This window comes from Acinonyx jubatus, chromosome D3, assembly GCF_027475565.1.
Source record: "Acinonyx jubatus isolate Ajub_Pintada_27869175 chromosome D3, VMU_Ajub_asm_v1.0, whole genome shotgun sequence".
NCBI lineage: Eukaryota > Metazoa > Chordata > Mammalia > Carnivora > Felidae > Acinonyx > Acinonyx jubatus.
Window position 1 is genome coordinate 78025479 of NC_069392.1, and position 20613 is coordinate 78046091.

The following is a 20613-nucleotide window of genomic DNA, read 5'->3' on the forward strand; positions in this document are numbered from 1 at the left end:
AATAACTTTCACACAATGTTGCCTCAGATGTGATCCGAAAACTTTGGGAGGAAGATATTACATAACATGAGTATAGTACAAAATACACACATAAAAAGATACAAACCAAACTCATAATAGTGGATTCTTCTGGACGAGGGAAATTAGAGTGGAGTTGGGAATTAAAAAAAAAACAAAAATAAAAACTTAAGCTTTAGCTGTAATGTTTTAGTTTTTTTTTTTTAATGTGTGACATATGTGACAAAATATTACTTGTTGATATCTTGGATGGAGGGAATACACACATATACATTTGTTTTTAGTATCATTCTGTGTGCTTTTCTACAGTTTCACCATTTTTTAAAAACACGAACCATATGAAGAAAATTACGGTTGATGGGGCTAACCCCTCCCAGGTGATACCACTATTAAGTGAAAAGGGGAAAACACCTTCTGACCCCACTAAACGGGAGGTGGCAGCGCCTTAAAGCCAAAGCCCAAACAAAGGATACAAGGAAAAAGGCCCTCCGGACGTCATCCAGACAGAGCTGTCGGAACTGGGTTATATCAGTACTGCAGGTGAACCGGACACTGGTGACCTGGGAGACAATTGGAAATATACGAACACACAAGAATGGTTCGCTTACTTCTACCCTCAAAGGCAACCTTCCAGTCTAAGTTACAAGAGCTAGAAAGTTATCCTGTACTGACCAAAGCAAACAAAATAAAGCTGTTCCTATAGCTTAATTACACCTTAATAAAATCTGCCAAAAGGCAGACTACGTTGCTAACAATATGCTGAATGGAGCTGTAGTACTGCTGAATGTATAATAAACGGGAGCTTTTCCTTATCCCATGTAAATGGTTTACTTTCAATCCCTATGTAATTCTTCCCTTTTGAAGTCCTGATTCTTCAGGGTCCTGACCTTCTAAAACCCAAATATGGCATGATATGAAAAAGCATGATGAAATCAAATATTTCTCTGTTTCTTCGTTATTCTGTTAATTCTATTTGTAGAAAAATTATTTTCTCTCTATAAAATATAAAAGATTTCTACTTTTGGTAAAATAGAAAGTCACTCAAGTCCAACAATGTGGATGCACTCTTGCTTAATCCCCCTCTCTCTATAAAAATAAAAACTCATGGGGGAGTTTAAAGGGAGATCTTCCCCTTCCTCCACTTTCCATGTAATTTTCTAGTAAATTTACTAGAAATTTAATACTTTATACTTTAATACTCCTTTATATAAAAAAATCTCTTCCAATAAAAAACAGAACTTAAAAAATGACACAAAAAATGTTACTTTTAAATTTAATATCCACTTAATATTAAAATATTTAATATTTACTATTAAGGACAGTCTGACCACTTATTTGAATCTGATCAAAACTGCTTTTCATGTACTGTTTTAATATTCCAGGGCTGAAAGTTAAAAAACAGTAATTATTTAATATACTTCAATAAAGTTCCTTCATTATTGAAATTCATTATTCTAAATTATCAATTACTTTCTGTAAACTCAACTGGAACCAGTTATGGATGGATCAATGGATCAACTACGAAGGTGCTTTTCTGCAATATTCTTTTTATCTGACCTCAGTAAAAGTGTAAATATTCTGTCACCAATTTCTTATAAATTACCTTCAGTTCTAAAATAAAGGCAAGAGACATCAATTTCACTGTATAGCTCAGCATGATAAATGTGTCCTTAAAATTTAGCTGGCTTTTAGCCAATTCAAAGTATACTGTGGTGAATAAACAGCTTAAGATTTGGACTGAGGCCACGATCACTAAGGCAGCAGAATAAACAATTTGGGATAGGACCACTAGAAAGAGAAAAACAACACAGAAAACACAAATGGCACCTTCTGATCAAATTCATGAACTGACTTGTGACAATGTTGAATATTCTTGTGACTAAAATAAATTGAGGGAAAGAAAAATTAGATATGAAAACAGAAGAAAATAAGATCAAGAACATTCTTTCCCCTCTACTCCTTCATCTACATTGATGTTTTTGTACATCAGTGATTCACAAATAATCCCTAAGCCCAACCTGTTTAATGCCTATAAAACAATGAAATCATGCTTTTCTGTTATAAGTGAAAATTTTTCTGACAAACGAATTGTTTCATTTTTATTACTAAATTCATTATGACTGCCTTAAATGGCAGTCATTAAAATTTTTGATGGACTAACACTGCAACTTCCTTCTAAAACAGAAAATATTTATTCTCAAATAAATGCAACAATGGTTCTGCCCAGCTACCTTCTGTTTGCAGGAAATACCACGTTGCTGCAGGGTTTCTTGCTCCACCTGTATCCAGACAAACATTAAGCATGACAATACTAATGGAAAGAGAGCTTCGTACCTAAGCAGTAAAGGCATGGGGGAAGAAGTGGGAGGGGAGGGGGGAAAAAAAAGAAAAAAAAATTAAACAAGTAAATTTGCAAATTTATGCTGAGAGGTCTTTCTCAAAATTAAAACATCCTTGATAACATTTCTAAGTCAGAATATCACAAAATTTAAATTTTCTAGGCTTTCCAGAAGAAGAAAGTGGGAAGGGAAAATTTAAATATCAACTCCAGCATCATCTTTTTTAAAATTTATTAAATCTTGAGATCACTACAATTTTAAAATAGTAGGGATATTTAGAAATCAGTGTAAGGTAAAACAACAAATACACAAAAAAGGAGAGAAAACATTAAGACAAAGGTAAAAAGTCAATTCTTGAGTTAAAATCATTAATAGACATAGAAGAACAAGCAAACATCCCAAATTTTAAAAAAGGGGGGGGGTGTAATACAGGCATAAATCTCTCAGAAAGGAAAAAAAAGGAGCTAATAAATACATGAAATATGTCTGACCTTACTGATAATTGATATGGAAACTAAAAGAACAGGAAGATACCATATTCGCTTATCACATTTATCCATTAAAAAATATAATAATGTCAACAAGAGTGTAATGAAAACTAACTCTCGTATACTCTATATAGAAATAAACATGTTCTGGAAGACCATTCAATACTGTGTATCTATAATTCCCCAAATAGTCATATACCATAATCCAATGATGTCACTTTTAGGAACATACCCTGAGAAAATAATCCAACATGTGCACTACAATTCTCATATGAAGATGTTTGTTGTAATACTGTTTACAGAAGGGAAAAAACAAAAACAAAAACAGGAAGCAAGCTAGGAAGTGATTCCATAATGTACGGTACATCTCTGGGGTGGTCTAATGTGGACATTATCAGGTGGACAAGGGAAAGGCTCAGGAGATAAGACAGTGGCAGAAGTCTTTTCTCATCCTCGTCCAGCTAAGTGTGCCACCCTGGCCGCCCCCCAAATATTCCCTTACAGTTCTTCTCACACCGTTGGAATCCCATGTTCATTGACATGTCTTTCCCGCTAGTTTGTAAGACCTCTGCCTGTGCCACCACTGCAGGCCCAGCTAACAGTAAGTATTTGCTGGGTGAGTTACTTATCCAAGTGGAAGTTTCAAAACAAAATCAAACTAACCAAAACAAAACAAAAAAAAAACCTTTATTTCTCTCAAATTTTTCACTTAGTGAACTCTATTCCAATTGGCACTATTTCCTAAACATGAGAAAGCAAAAGAAGCAAAATGCTTTAAACTCTATTACTGATCATAAAAATAAAACACTGAAGACCAGGCAGAAGGAACTATTGATATTTAAGATAGCATACACAAATCACTTGGTATATAAGATGTAGAATGCCCAACTCCCTCTCTCTGCCCTTCCCCCACTCATGCTCGCTCGCTCATAAATAAATAAATAAATAAACAAATAAATAACTAAATAAAAATAAACATTAAAAAAATAAAAAGGGGGCTCCTGGGTGGCTCAGTCGGTTAAGCATCAACTTCAGCTCAGGTCATGATCTGGTGGTTCACAAGTTCAAGCCCCACATCTGGCTCTGTGCTGACAGCTCTGAGCCTGGAGTCTGCCTTGGATTCTGTGTCTCCCTCTCTCTGCCCTTCCCCCACTCACACTCTGTCTCTGTCTCTCTCTGGAAAGAAAAAAAATAATAAAAATAAACATTTAAAATGATGTAGAATGCCCAAGCATATGAATAGAGAATATATACATGAGAAAATATCATTAGTAAAACAGGTACAGAAAATTACACAAAGCTGTGCCATTTTTGACCTATTAAAATCACATTTGAAGCTCTTATTTAAAAATGAAAATACCAAATACTGTGGAGGATATGATGAAATAGGACCTGTCATAGGTTGCTGGTGATATTATAAACTGGTACTGTTCTGAAGACAAAAGTCAAAAAAAAATTCACGGCCCACCTATACTACATGTGAGAAGTGAAAAAGGGATCTAATCTAAACTATGTAGAAAGCTTGTATACAAAAACGCAAATCAAAATATTATTTATGATAATATAAAATGGAAATAAATGATCAAAAATAGAGGAACAGCTAAATAAATCAAGGTTCATTCACATCATAGAATATTAAGTGTCTATTAAAATGATAGTTAGGAAGCCTATGAGCCACCAGGGAAAATGCTTCTAAAATAAAGTTAGGTAGGAAAAAAAAGATATAAAATAGTATATGGACTATAATCAACACCATGTTAAAAGACAAATACAGAGGTTAAGACTGGAAGAAATATACCAGAATATCAGGAGGAGGGGTAGGCTTAATAGATTGATTTTCCTCTTTATCCCTATTTTTCAAACTGTGATTAATACTATTTTTACAATGATATTTTAACAAATAATTGAAAAACAAATGTTGATTTAGAATGCCTACGTCCCAGCTATTCTTTACAATTTAGTTCAACTTCTACATGAGTCCTTGATGGCACCAATTCAGCTCCCCTCCTCAAATTCTTTCACTAGGCATTCCTTTATATATTTATTTTATTTTTTAAAATGTTTGTTTATTTTGAGAGAGAGAGAGAGAGAGAGAGAACGTGAAGGGGGGTGGGGAGATGCAGAGAGAGGGAGGGAGGGAGAGAAGAAGAGAGACAGAGAGAGACAGAATACCAAGGAGGTTCTGTGCTATCAGCACATGATCCCATGAACCGTGAGATCATGACCTAAGCCGAAATCAAGAGTGGGACAGTTGACTGACTGAGCCCCCAAGGCACCCGTCTCTAGGCATTTTTTTATATCTTATAATTTTCAATCAAATTAAGTCACAATACCTTAATTGTTGCATTTTGTAATTGCCTAACACCGTAAAATAAAGTCCTTATTTTACAGCAGCTTATGACTCTATGATGCATCTGGGGTAAGCTAACTGTTGTGCCCATTTGTCTGTCTAGTGGTCAGGACACTGGAGGCAGGAAAGGAAAAACAACTGTTGTTGAATTGAATCAAGAAGGTGTATGCTCTAAATAAAAGAGGACCACGATTTCCTAAAATATTTGCAGTTATATAGGAAAGCATTCTTTCCTAATATATGGAAACATAAATCTCATAGTTCTACAAATAGTGCTACAGATTTATTTCCTTTCAGAAACTATAAACTATGATCATTTTCATTTGTAAAATGTAGATGAATAAATCTGATAAAGACAATCTTCCTATGGGACTTTATTTCTTTAGACAATCAATATCTTGTATAAAGTCTGCATATCTGAATTAATAAACTGAAATACCAATAAAATGTCATCACAGGCTCACAGTGTACATAATAAAACCTTACAAAATTAGGATCTGCCACTTTGGTCTCTGCAAATTCAACAGGGCAGAAAAGGCATTTAGCTTTGTTTTATAGTTAGCTAAGCAAAGGGATAATATAAATAAAATTTTAGTGGGAAATGTTTAACAAACTTAGAACTACTTTCAAGCATTACAATAGCTTCCATTTGCATAAAAATAATCAAATGCTGATTAAAATGACTCCCCTTTATTCATTAAATCAAGGATACATTGTTAGAACTTAGGATTACTATTACTGTATTTCTGTAAAGTAATAAAACTGCATTTCTTTCAAATATCCTATAATTGTGACTATTCACTACTTTACATAGAGAATCCTCCAGATTGTCCAAAATAGTTAATGTGGAACAATGACAGGTGGACTATTAGTTTTGCAAAACTGATTTGACATTGAAAAATGAACTAATGGAAATTGTTAGACTGTGCTGTTTTAGGCTATTCCTGTTGCATTTTTCTGCAAAGGTAAATATGCTTTCTGATGTTGAATAATATATTTCTTAATACATTCATTAACAAGGTCATACTCATTACTACTGTTCTGATTTTATACCTGAATTTTTTTCTTTTTAGATTTTCTTAAAATAAATTACAGTAATATGTTTTGGTATCTTTGTGACTGTGAAATTGACGATTTAAAACATCATGAAATATTTTTTTACTAAAAATTCAACTTTAATCGTCCTTTCTTCTTTCCTTCCTTTCCTTCTAAAGAGCAAACAAGATCTATTTTTAGATTTGTTTGTATTTCTTAAATCTTCTACACATTCGTTCACGTTTGTTTATTGCTTTAGAATGTGAAGTTTCAAAACAGAAGAGGGATTACTGATTATTAAGTGACTACGTAGAAGCTGGCACATATCTCTGGACCCTCTCAAACACGTACTTTCTTTTTTTTTAATTATTTTTTTAATGTTTATTTATTTTTGAGAGAGAGAGAAATATAAACGTTTATTTATATTTTGAGAGAGAGAAAAAGCATGAGTGAGGGAGGGGCAGAGAGAGAGAGGGAGACAGAATCCGAAGCAGGCTCCAGGCTCCGAGCTGTCACTACAGAGCCTGACGTGGGGCTCGAACTCACAAACCGCGAGATCATGACTGGAGCCTAAGTCGGATGCTTAACCGATGGAGCCACCCAGATGCTCCTCAAACACATACTTTCTTAAGGCAACCTCTAGGTATGATCTCTTAATGAAACTCATGTGTCACCCCAAAATGCTGGGTTAGAATAGAAATGATTTTACCTTTTGTCTTCTTATCCAGACTAAAAACTAATTCATAGAAATTTTGATGGATTCTTATTGTAACTAAATTATTTATCCTGAAATTTCACCAATGAAGGGGAAAAGAATGAACAGTTTTAAGGTCACCTTATGTTTATCACTTTTGAGTAAGAACATGCTGACAGACTTCAAGCTTAATTTGAAAATTCAAAGTTCTAAGTCTCAAAGCAAGCCCCTCTTAAGATCTTATGAGGTAACTGGTGAAAATTTCCATGTTGCTTATATTACATCTTCACAGCTGTGCTCCAGATCTGGGTATGGAGGGAGAAAGGAAGGCAGGAGGTGTGAGGAGCTCTGGTAAGGGAAGGTTTTGCACCCTTCTGGATCATCTCTTATCCGAGGACTACAAGAGCTCCCAGGGCCTAGGCCACTAATAATGTTAGGGTCTACTATGAAAAGATTTTGGAGAACATCCCTCTAATTCTGAATTAGGACAACCAAGTTTCCCAAAGAATAAACCTACATCTTGAACCCAAAATAGATTTACAAAATCATCTACACTGGGAATAACCTGTTGATAGCACAGGGAATCCCTAGGTTTAGTCTACTTGAGATCAAGATCCTATATTTGGACCAAATTTAGCCCAAGTGAGTAGTGGTGATTTGAGCTGTCTGTGGTATCCAGTGTTGTTATAATGCACATATTTCGCACCCTCATCAGCATTTAAGTAAGGATGAAATAAAAGTCAAAGGCAAGTAAAGAATCCTTTTCTTCAAAAGCAGGCGGGACGATTATATCACTGTTTCACGGCCTTCTAGAGAACACTTCAAGCTGCTAGTTTTTGTGTTTGTTTTACAAGAAAATTTAAATCTTAAATAAAAATGGGCTCTTTAATTTCTGGGAAAATATTCTGAGAGTTTCTGAATCGAAAGAAATATTTGGAGTATGGTATACATAAGACTAAAAATTACAAGAAAAGATATATTCAAATAAGAACAGACAAATCAAGGCATCATTTGAAGTGCACATAAGTAATGTCACAGAGCTACAGTTCTTCCAAGTCCTTGTTTGAGACTTTAAGTTTCTCCATAATCAACCAGAACTTTCTAACACCGTAGTAAAATGACATTTTAGCAACTCCAAGAAATAAACAGAAAGACAACGACAACAGGCAATACTATGAAAACAAGAAAACAAAAGGTTTAAGATCAAGTCATATACAGTTCTTACGAAGCAGAAAATATTTCTAATTTTCTCAAGATTTACACATACTTCATTTCCAGAGGTAAAATATTCAAAGAGAAATGTCCATATCATTTAAAACTTGCTACTAAAAATTAAGCTCTAAAACCAGTGCATACCCTGTGCTTAGCAGTATGTAGGTTGACATCAAGGAAAGAAGAATGCTAAACAACCGCTCGAAGAGACTTGTGGGACTCAGCAGTGGCAGGACGAGGGAAAAGGCTGCAATAAAACAAAGGAGGGTAGTGTCAGTACAGCCAGCACAATGGACATGAGTTCAGACGCACTGATCCTAGGATCATTTATAGCAGCTATTGTTTCTGTGACCTCTCAATTGGGCTATACTTGTCCTAATCATTTTTGTAAGAAATTTGAAACTTGAACATTTTTTTAAAGTTTATTTATTTATTTCAAGAGAGAGACAGAGGGAGCAAGTGGGGAAGAGGCAGAGAGGGAGAGAGTGAGTGAGAGAGAGAAAGAGAGAGAGAGACAGAGAGAGAATCCCAAGCAGGCTCTGTGCTGTCAGTGTGGAACCAGACGCGGGACTTGAACTCAACAAACTGTGAGGTCATGACCTGAATCAAAACCAAGAGTCAGACGCTTAAACAACTGAGCCACCCAGGCACCCCTGAAACTTCTCGGACAGAGAAAACAGAGCGTGAGTGGGGGAGAGGAAGAGAGAGAGGGAGACAGAATCCAAAGCAGGCTCCAGCCACAGAGCCTGACTCGGGGCTCGTGCTCACTGACTGCGAGGTCATGACCTGAGCCAAAGTTGGATACTCAACCGACTGAGCCACCCAGGCACCCCAAGAAGGAGAGATTCTTAAAGGAGAATGCTGAGAACCTCTGGTAAATGCAGTGTGAGTACTGGAGCTAGAACATCATCAATTTTATAGCCATCGTGACAAAAACTGGATCAGGAAAGACTTATGAATGGATGCTACATCTAGGGAAAATTTTGATGAGCGTATTTGATGGCCTTAGAGTGTGTCCCCACAGACAGCTTATTAGTTGCAGGGAGAGGGAGAAACAGTAAATATACAGTGAAAAAACTGGGCAACACCTTGATAGGGTGATGGAAATTAACATCAACAATGAGGGACAGATAGAGACCATGAGCCTATAAATGTGACCTAAGAAGGGCACAGCATCGCTTATGCAGTATGCTGGCCGACAATGCATAACTCCAATTTAATTACAAAGAAACATCAGACAAATTCAAACTGAGTAACAGGCCATTGTAGGGTAGGGCTTGTGGTTGGTTATAGTCTTCAAAATGTCAATGTCATAAAAGACAAAGAAAGAAACAAATGCCATGAGCGTTGCTGGGTCAACTGAAAACTTACTATAAGGATGGTAGAATAGATAAAAGTGCTGAATACGGTCTTCAAAAAAGTGTACACATACACACATTCATAGACACAGATGAGGGATAAGCATTTGACGTGGAGGATGGCTTTCTGTAATTCTGGTAAGTGCACTATTCTTTAAACCTTTTTAGAAGTTTTAGAGATTTCAAAATGAGATATAATGCCATGCGCACAAATTGCGTTTTCTTTGCTTCTCTTCTGCCCTGTGGTTTACCCTTCAGTGGGTAAGAAAACCGAGGAAGTGAGCCAGGCTGCGCTGCAAAGGAATGAGGAAAAGCTGGGTTGCTACTACGTCTATCGGACCCCCAACTTGCCATATGTGGTTTCCGCTGGTATGTGCTAACTGTGTATTTGTGAAGTTATACACTATGACACAAAGACTTCCCTTTAATGTTACAGTTCTCGCTCAGAGTTTTTGTTTTTTCTGGGGATCTATTTTTTTTTTATTTTTTTTTTTTAATGTTTATTTATTTTGGGGACAGAGAGAGACAGAGCATGAATGGGGGAGGGGCAGACAGAGGGAGACACAGAATCGGAAGCAGGCTCCAGGCTCTGAGCCATCAGCCCAGAGCCTGACGCGGGGCTCGACCTCACGGACGGCGAGATCGTGACCCGAGCTGAAGTCGGACGCTTAACCGACTGAGCCACCCAGGCGCCCCTATTTTTTCTGGGGATTTAAAAACTAACATGTCCTATGACAGAGATCATTACTTATAAGTCACCACACTAGAATATTACCACTCCTTCCTTGCAGAATATAAGCTCCAGGAGGGCAGGGATTTGGTCCACCTTTATTATTCTCAGGGAAAAAAAATAGTGCCAGAACATAGTACAAACTGAACACATTTTTTTTTTCTAATGAAGGAGCAGTCATTAATATTGTTTAGGCAGAATGAACATAAATAGTAACTTCATTAAATCAAGATAACTGAAGGCCTGCCCTTCATCAATTTTACAGTAAGTTCCATCCAAAGATGGAACAACAAAAATCATTTAAAAAAAAAAAAAAAGGTTACACTGCATGCCACATTATTCACAAGTATCACAAAGTGTCTTTTTTTTTTTTTTTTTTAATGAAAAACCTGGACTTCAAGCTTGTCCTGGTCCTCTAGCTGGAAGAAAACCCCTACATCCTTAAATTACACTTGTTTTCTCCACATGCACATTTCGGGATCCTTAAACAAAGGTACTACAGAGGAATGTGTTTTGAAAATTTTAACTGGCTTTATAAAATGTGTAATGTGTTGGGAAGTGACTAATCAATGTTATTTTCAGCAAGGGAAATACAGATAAAATTGAACTGTTTCTTAGTCCCTGTGTAAGAATGGAGAATTTATGAACTGACATGAAATTTCAGGATAAGAATCTCTTCTCTTCTGGAATCACTTAGACTTTTATCAGATGTGAATAAATGCTTAGTCTTAGTATCAGGCCAATCATATTCTATCAAGTAATTCTTATTAACACATCAATGGAGACAAACGTTCTAATTTTCTTTGTCAAATTCTACCATGAGATAAAAATAATCACTGGTTATTATTATTTTCATTCAACAAAATTATTTCTTTCCATAACAAGAATATAGATGTAAATGGATAACTTCAAGGTATGACTTGATGTAACGTTAACTCATTTAATTTGACCTCTTACCCAATATTAGCCAGCTAATGATCTGATTAAGAAGAGGCAGTCCTTGTTTCTTGCGTAGACTGCTGTGGGTGCTATACATAACACACATAGAAAGCACTACGCTCAGCATCTGAAAACAAATACAAACACACAAAGAAAAGAGAAGGTGGTGAGAGACTAATTTATATACAAAAAGAATACTTAGGAAAGTGCTTCAACAACTGGAATCTAGCCCCAAAGCTATTGACATTGGACCAGCTCACCCTCTTGCAGCAAGGTTACAAGTTAGAACTTTGTACTATGCAGACGCCCTCCTTTACAAGCATGAAATGAGGCATTTTACACTTTCAACAACAGTTTGGTATACGTGATCACACTGTATCTATTTAGAAATATTCATTATTGGGGCGCCTGGGTGGCTCAGTTGGTTAAGCGGCCGACTTCAGCTCAGGTCATGATCTCACACTCCGTGAGTTCGAGCCCCGCGTCGGGCTCTGTGCTGACCGCTCAGAGCCTGGAGCCCGCTTCAGATTCTGTGTCTCCCTCTCTCTCTGTCCCTCCGCTGCTCACGCTCTGTCTCTCTCTCTCTCAAAAATAAATAAAAACATTAAAAAAAACTTAAAAAAAAAAAAAAGGAAATATTCATCATTAACTCTGAAGATTTCCTAAATCATGGAAACGCAAATGGTGTGACATGGTTAAGTGTCTTCCACCTCTGGCCCTTGCCCAGTCATATCCATTGATTCAACACATATTTGTGGCCTGAATGTTCACCTGGTACTGGGAACACAAGGAGGTACAGTACTCTTCAGGGAATATATACAAACTAGTGGAGAACTGGGAAACTCTCACTTGGAGGCTGTTTTCAGAAATACTGTTTGGTGGGAACATGGTCACTCCCGTTCATTTATGTGTCGTCCACAGCTCCCTTTGCACTACAGTAGCAGGGTGGAGAATTTACAACAGACTCCATACAACCCACAAGCTTAAAATACTTAGTTATGGGTCTTTAGAAAATTGTTCGCTAATCTCTGAACTAGAGGATTAACTGCCATTTTAAGAAATGACATAAGCTACGGCTGTAAATAAACTCTTAGAGATCAGATTAGCAACCTCCTCACCAATCCTTGAGATACATTAATTTCTCTTATATTTTCAGTGAATTTAGAAAAAATGCTGTTGAGTAAGTTATGACACAATCCTAGTATCCTTTCAATTATAAGATGCATTCTGTCAGAGATGTTAAAATGTTAAAAGATATCTGTCTTGGAACCACCAAAAATATGCTATACAATAGAGCAATTAATGCAAATTAATAAAGTTAACATAAAAAAGACATTTCATAACAGATTTACCTTATATTCAGGGCTACTTATAAAAAGCCCGTAAGAATTTTAACATATTTGCTCCTATAGAGTGGGATCCAGAAACATTCACTTCTGTCAAAGTATTCATAATTATATGTGAATTCTGTCAAAGTTACCTATGGGCTTTAGTGTAAAGCCAGTGAGTGTACCATTTTTTAAAAAAATTTTTTTAACATTTATTTATTATTGAGAGACAGAGAGACACAGAGCATGAGCAGGGGAGGGGTAGAGAGAGGGGGAGACACAGAATCTGAAGTAGGCTCCAGGTTCTGAGCTGTTAGCACAGAGCCCGACACGGGGCTCGAACTCACAAACTGTGAAATCATGACCTGAGACGAAGTCGGTCGCCTAACCAACTGAGCCACCCAGGTGCCCCAATACCATTTAAAATGAAATACGTGTTCCAATGTCTCGACAGGACATTTGACAAAATACTTCTTCTCTTTTTATGTTTTCTGTTGTTCTCCAAGAATAAATTAACATCTTTTAAGTGTTGTATATTTTTATTTTGGAGTATTCTTGGCTTTATTTTCTATTATCCTAAGCTTTGTTCTGAGGAAATTTTTTCAGAAAACTCCTGTAAGTTTTCTTTTGTCAGTGGTCTGGATGTGGTTTTTAATTTTTTTTTTTTTTTAGTGTTAAAAGAACAAACAAGTGGTTTCCATGCTTATGTAGAAAACAGCTATCATTTTACAGAATATGACATTATATATTCTCCAATTCTCACAACCCTATATTAGAGAGTATCTCTACAGATTGAAAACAAGCTAAACAGACTGAAAATCACACATCTAGTATACAGTATAACTAACTGGGAATTGACTCGATTTTGAAACATCAAGTTCAAAGTTCTTTTTGTCACAGCAAAGCCAACAACCAAGGTGAAGTCAACTTTCTCCTGGCACGTCATCTGAAGTCTTAAACAGACTATTCTTCATGTAAACATACTCAGAGGTTGCTCTCACTTCAAAGATTACCTTTGTCCTGACTCAAATGAGAGCAACACAGAATCTCAGTCCAGAGAAGGCCATTTCGAGTTCAACTGTTTTGGTCAATACGGATGCTTCTCAGGTCTCCTTAATCTCTGTTCTCTTGGCATCTCTGGGCTGTCTCCTGCTGAACTTTTTGCTATTTCATACCTTTTAGAGAATGTATTTCCATATGATATCTTACACAGAAAATTTTCTTCCCAACTGGCAGATATTGAGTAATGTAGACATGATGGCATCTTAAGAACATCATCATTAAATACAACCATAAGATATATTTTGGTATGTCATTAGCATGACATGGTGTTGAAATGTGTAACTGACCTGAAATAGATGTAACAATAGCTCTTCATTTATAAAACTGTCTTTTCTTTTTATGAGAGATGTTAAAACACACAGGGATAGCAGAAGAACCAGCAAGCCTGCGCCCATTCTGTTTTAAAACACAATTCACAATTTCAAATTTTCTTGATATATTTACTGAACACATATCATATAAAAATATTAGACATTTTACTCTAATGTAGACCCTCCGTATCAGTCATTTGGTTTTATCAAGATGAAACAGGTATAACAGGAATGAAAATCTGAGGATGAAGATACACGAGGGATGGGGTTATTTTTAACTTCTCACAATTTTTTAGGTATCTTTACCTTATTTCTTGACTTCGATTTTTTTTTTGATGTTTATGCATACCAGCCACCACAATTCTTAGGCTGACTTGGACAAGTTTACAGAAAACAATATAAAAAATAGTTAAACGTATCATCACTATCTACAATATAAACTTTCTGACTATACTATGAGCACTTACTCATACCAAAAAGGATCAACATTTCTAATCCTTAGTGTTGCCGGGAGGAAAAAATGGTTCCTTCTATTATTAACCTTTAGCCAGCGGCTCCTGGGTAAAGGAAGGGTAGGGAAGAGGTCACAAAGGCAGCAATGCAAGTGAGGCATTTGTACAGTACGGAGACCACAAATTACAGTTCTTCAAGAGCACTAGGTATAGTATGGTTCCTGAAGCTGCAGGAAACTGGTATCAAGGAAATGGTGTACTGATGTCGAGTTCTATTTCTCACCTCCCAAAAATCTGAGTAACATAGGACAACTGAAATTAGATTGAGTGCAGAATCTGGAGGCAGGCAACATGACAACAGAGAAAAGGAGTTGGTTAAAAAGAAGTAAGAAAGAGCAAAAAGCAGGGCTAAAAATAAATGCAAAGCAGGAATTCCTAGGAAAATGCTTGTTTGTTTTTGTTCGAAGTCGTTGAGAATTGTAAGGGGACAAAGTAGTTATACATTCAGCATGGATTACCATTAAAACTTATGAAAACAGCCATCTATGGTCAAGATACTTTGCTTTTTCTTTTTCTAAAAAATAATTTGGTATTTTAATTCATTGGCAAATATGATTTTATTTTATTTTACTTATTTAAAAAATTTTTTTAATGTTTATTTTTGAGAGAGAGACAGAGACAGGGTGTGAGTGGAGGAGGGGCAGACAGAGAGGGAGACAAAGAATCCGAAGAGGCTCCAGGCTCCGAGCTGCCAGCACAGAGTCTGACGTGGGACTCGAACCCACGAACTGTGAGATCATGACCCAAGCCGAAGTCAGACGCTTAACCGACTAAGCCACCCAGGTGCCCCTATGATTTTATTTTAGAGAACTTAAGAGGAATATTATAGCCATGTGATTTTTTTGCTTTTTCTTTTAATTTTATCCTTAAATGTTTCACATATCTATCTTTGCAAGTTTCTAAAGAAGGGAGGTGAGGTGAGAGATCAAATGAAGAGTAGAAATTTCTCCATGAACCAGGAGTCAAAATAAAGAAGTTGCAAAAATAGCTACCAGAACACCAACACAAAGTTAAATCACTGAAGAATTTAAATTAAGATGCATAGAGGGAGAAAACATAATTTTTAAAAATACAAATTAGATTTCTCATGTTTTAACAAGTTTGCCTCCTGAATTCAACTTTAGTAAAATATGCAAGTAGCAAATTTCTATGGAGACCATTTCTATAATCTCTTATTTTAGCATATAAAAACTGCTCAACTGTGTCAACACTGCTTGAGCAGGACAGAAAGGCAGAGACTGACCAAAGCAGAGAAAGGGACTTTGTAAAGATAAGAGGAGAGCTCACAAGAAATATGAAGCAAAAAATAAATGAAAATATTGGAACTCATCTTCTCACAGGCTATTATAGTTTATGACAGGTGCAAAATATTTTTACTTCGTAACACTTATTAATAAAGTATGGCTTAGAAGTATGGTCTTAGAGTTCAATACAATTTATTTTGGGCTCTGATAATAAATAAACTTTATGGAATAATTCCACTTATTCCATACTGGTATTTCACAGAAATGAGATACAAATGTGTTAATTGACAAATAACACATACTCAAAAATTAACACCTACTTTTAAAAAATATCAATCGTTTAGTTAATCTTCCTTCAGTCAAAAAAAGATACACTTCATCTATTAAAGATTATGTTAAGAAGCTAAAAAGAATTGTTTATACAGAGTTCAAAAGAAAGTAACAGATGGGCGCCTGGGTGGCTCAGTCGGTTGAGCATCTGACTTCAGCTCAGATCATGATCTTGCAGTTCGTGAGTTCCAGCTCTGTGTCAGGCTCTGTGCTGGCAGCTCAGAGCCTGAAGCCTGCTTTGGATTTGTGTCTTCATCTCTCTCTGCCCCTCCCCTGCTCTCTCTTTCTCTCTCTCTCAAAAATAAACATTAAAAAAAAGTAACAGAGATGATTATATGATTAGAAAATGAGAAGGACTCTTACATGAAGCAAAGATCATTTAGCCTGCCGAGCACAGACATGCGTATGTGCGAGCGCACACACGCACACACACACACACACACACACACACACACAGCCAGTTGAAGTGACTAAACATGGTAAAGCCATCAAAGTACAGAGCTCCCTCCCCTAGAGATCATTACATGCAGATTAGGAGAGACTTTCATTTTTCTAAGACATTTAAAGCTTAGACATGCTCAAAGGCAAAGACAGAGATTAGTCTATCAGTGGCTTTTCGATCTTTACGTTTTTGGCAACCGAACATTTTTCATATGAAACCTTTTACTGATTCCTTAATATACAAAAGCCTCTAGACTTCTTTTTTTTGGAATTTTAAATTATCACTGTTTGGCCCAATTTCACTTTTTTGAAGGCCCAGAAGTATCTCCAGGAAGCTTTAATGCTTCTCAGAGTCTGAGCCAAAATTATCACCAATGGTCTGATATTAGTATTTTAACTTTTGGTTTATTCACTAGTTTGTTTTGAAACTCATGACCAAGATTAGGCTCATATTTCATAGTGCTTGAGAAAAACAATTATATTGAAAAGAAAAGAAAATATTGTTCATACACTAGAAAGATATCTGGCTTTCGTCCTACAACGGGCATCAGTGGGAACACTGCCAGGAGCAAAGAGAAGAAAATCCAACTCAGTGAGATGCTCTAAAATAAATAAAAAAGTTATCTTTAGACAAATATGGTGAAGAAAATAGTCTTTAGTGTTTCATAGACTGCACTCCTGTAAAGATTAGATGTGAAGCCTTATAGCTGTTTAAAAAATAATACAGTTACTACTGGTGAGAGATCTGTTAACAGTAGGTACTGCATTAAATAAAGTCTCACAATAACCTCAAGAGGTAGGGTATATTACTCACAATATTTCAGATGAGGAAACTGAGATCAGAGATGTGAAAGTACATGTACCAGGTCTATGACTAGTAAATGAAACAGCCAGGATTGAAACCTGGGTCATATTTCCTAGCAAGTACTTCCATCAATTTATGTTATACCATACACTGATAATATCTATAAGAAAGCTGGCCTGCAACCATAATCAAGGGATTGAGCTCAGGGGGGAAAGAAGTCCAAGTATGTTTGTAATTAGATCAAGACAAAAAACTATTAATAACGCCATTCGACGGAGAATCCTAGAAGTTCTCTCATAGGGTGGAAAGAAGATTATTTCTATCCTCCTGCTACCTCCCTCAAAAAATATCAAAGTGGAAACATGAGCCTATTCTCAGGGCTCGGCGAAAGGTGACTCCTTTGACTTGAGTTCAGAGCACTGCCTCTGAAGCCATTGCATTGCTCTGGACAATACCATCATTTAGATATTTGGTACCAGTTCTGCACCTAGAGTGTTTCAATCGCCACGTGACCAACTCACTTTGATGTGAAAGTCTATGTGAATCACTGAAACATTAGAGGCAACCGCAGTCCCCCTGTCAAAAGGACCAGGCTCTTTATGTAAGGACACATTCTACTCTTTTCTTTAAAAATGAACAATTCCCTGAGTTAAACACATATCAAAACAAAGTAGCTACTAATCCGTCTAATGTCAAAACAAGTACTTATACCTTTGCTCGAGTCCATAGCTGGGTGATAAATGGCCAACCCGCAAATGCTAGAAGTCCAGCTGTAAGCATGTAGCGGTAGAAAAAACTGAGAACCTAGTAATGCATTCCAAAGAAGAAATGAAAAATGAGGTCATTTAAAAGGAGTTACATATGTATGAAAGAGGTCTGAAAATGCTGTAACGTGGTAAATTACTCACTAATATTTCAATTCCCAGGATAAAGACTAACAGGTATCCAACAAAATAACTTGGAGGAACGGTCAACAGTAATGTGACAAAGTCTTGAATAACTTGAAACCTGTTTAACAAGATCATTTATAAAAATATTATTTATACAATATATTGAGCAAAAAAAATGAGGTCATATATGATAAAAAATAAAAACTGCGTAAACCTAGAAATCAGGGAATTTTCAATTCATAGGCTATTCAAAAACTAATATAATCTCTAACAGATTTCTTTCAACGGCTTCACTTAACTAAATCTCTTTTTTTGAAACCTAGAAGTATTTCAGAAAAAGTATAATTTCTGAATTAATTTGATAATGATCACAAAAGTCTGTTTTTAAAACATAAACATTAATGATAAATCTTTGATTTTAGCTTAAACGTGAGTACATGCAATTACGGATACATTATCAGAAATAAAATACGATGAACTCAAAATGGATTAAAACTGGGAAAAGATTTAAATCCACCAAAGTTAATTTTATATTGAAATCTCAACTGTCTTAATAAAATAAACATATGTTTTCCTAATCTAGGTAGCGAAAAATATTTACATTTATTTTTTATTTTTTTAATGTTTATTTATTTTTGAGAGAGACAGAGTCCAAGTGGGGGAGGGGCAGAGAGAGAGGGAGACACAGAATCTGAAGCAGGATCCAGGCTCTGAGCTGTCAGCACAGAGCCCAATGTGGAGCCCAAACCCATGAACCATGAGATCATGACCTGAGCTGAAGTCTGACACTTAACTGACTGAGCCACCCGGGAGCCCCGAGAAGAAAAATTTTTAATGTTTATCTATTTTTGAGAGACAGAGAGAGAGAGAGAGAGAGACAGAGCATGACTGGGGGAGGGGGAGAGAGAGAGGGAGACACAGAATCTGAAGCAGCCTCCAGGCCCTAAGCTGTCAGCACAGAGCCCAACATGGGGTTCAAACCCAGGAACTGTGAGATCATGTCCTGAGCTGAAGTCAGAGGCTTAACTGACTCGGCCACCCAAGTGCTCCAGTAGAGAAAATTTTAATTGCACTTTTTCACTGAGCTAAATAACCTTTTCCAAACCCAATTTAAAATGTCACTAATTGTACACTCATTGTAATTAAATGTGAACCCATAACCATTAAACATGTATTACATACTTGAGTACTTTCTGCATTTCATCACTAGAAAAAAAATTTTTTTAGCATTTGTAGTGATTAAGTAGGTAATTATAAAAGCTCAGTATCATTTGGTTTATGATCTTTTTCTGCTTGAAAACAATGGCAACATAATATTATCAAAACTACTAAGGTGCCATGTAGAAAAGAAATGTTAACACCAGTCAAGAGGAGAATGCTTCTTTTGTTCTCAACAGCTGAATAAGCACAGAAAAATAAGAGATGACTTTGTAAAATCATTTAGAGGATTTTACAACAAGATTTTAGAAGAAAGGTGAATTTTTATGTTTTACTTTCTATGTATTTTCAAAAAGATAAAGATAGAACACAACATACATTCAAAATCACATTTCCTCTTAAAGTTTAAATAGATAAGTCACCTTCATAATTAGGACATTTGATAATTCAGGAGGATTCTGTAGTAGAATAGAAGTTTCTGCAGGGATAAAACTTCCCATTCTAAAAACTTTTAAACCAGAGTGAATGACATTAGAAAAAATCTGATTTAAGTATGTCTATCCAGCAATCCTATTCCTTTCAAACGGAGAAGCAACACTATGTCCTTCTGATAGTGTCTTTTTGCCTTATCCTTCTAAATGTTATATTTTAATTTTAATTTTTGGTACTTTTAGTATTTCAATGTTTTTAGTACTTAAGGATGAAAGATGTGGTCAAATCTGGAGTTAAAAAAAATTAGAATAAAAATACTTACCGTGTCATGACAAACATACTGGCCAACCCTGAATATACCCTTAATTCTGAGCTCTCATTTCCTGGTCTGCTTTCCGGGTCTGGTTTTGCTCAGGGGATGCTTGGACGCCCAAGACTTAAGTTCAAATTCTAGATTACTGGAGCAAATATAGAACAAGATGGGCAACGTGTCCCTCGCTGTCTATGAATGTGAACCAGCCCAATGTTTGAGTGGTTTTATATTTAAGTGCTTGAAACTCGCCTAGGAGCTCTGCCTCTGATGTTTTCTACAGCAGTAAGAACCCATTTTACTTCCAGCCTGTGAGGAGGCACTTCAAGGAGGACCTGTGGCACCCATGAACAATATCCACCATTCTGTATGTTCACATTACTAGTGTGGATTTAATTACCAACTCCGTTTATCTAGGTTTACATGATAGCTAGGAAAATAGCTAGGTTTACATGATAGCTAGGGCAAAAAAATGTGTGGAAAGAAAACATGTAAATTTCCTTGTGAAACCTGAAGATACACTGAAATCTGAGATGATAAGACAAATTCAAAATATAAGTTCCTCCTGGCATAGTACTGTCAATATTAATTACTCTATGTTTAGTCCAGATGTTTCTTAGAAAAGGT

General features: G+C 36.1%; 1 protein-coding gene across 11 annotated transcripts in view; it reads right to left on the minus strand.

The window, feature by feature from the left end:
- PIGN (phosphatidylinositol glycan anchor biosynthesis class N) overlaps positions 1–20613 on the minus strand; it is a 103823-nt gene that overhangs the window by 24412 nt on the left and 58798 nt on the right. For all 11 annotated transcript variants that reach the window (XM_015077234.3, XM_053205801.1, XM_015077235.3 and 8 more), the window contains 8 exons: positions 18105–18204; positions 17908–18000; positions 16902–16993; positions 13841–13949; positions 11182–11290; positions 8281–8383; positions 2250–2352; positions 492–578 (listed from right to left, as the gene is read on the minus strand). In XM_015077234.3, coding sequence (XP_014932720.2) covers positions 492–578; positions 2250–2352; positions 8281–8383; positions 11182–11290; positions 13841–13949; positions 16902–16993; positions 17908–18000; positions 18105–18204 — 796 coding nt within the window. The remainder of the gene's footprint in view (positions 1–491; positions 579–2249; positions 2353–8280; positions 8384–11181; positions 11291–13840; positions 13950–16901; positions 16994–17907; positions 18001–18104; positions 18205–20613) is intronic.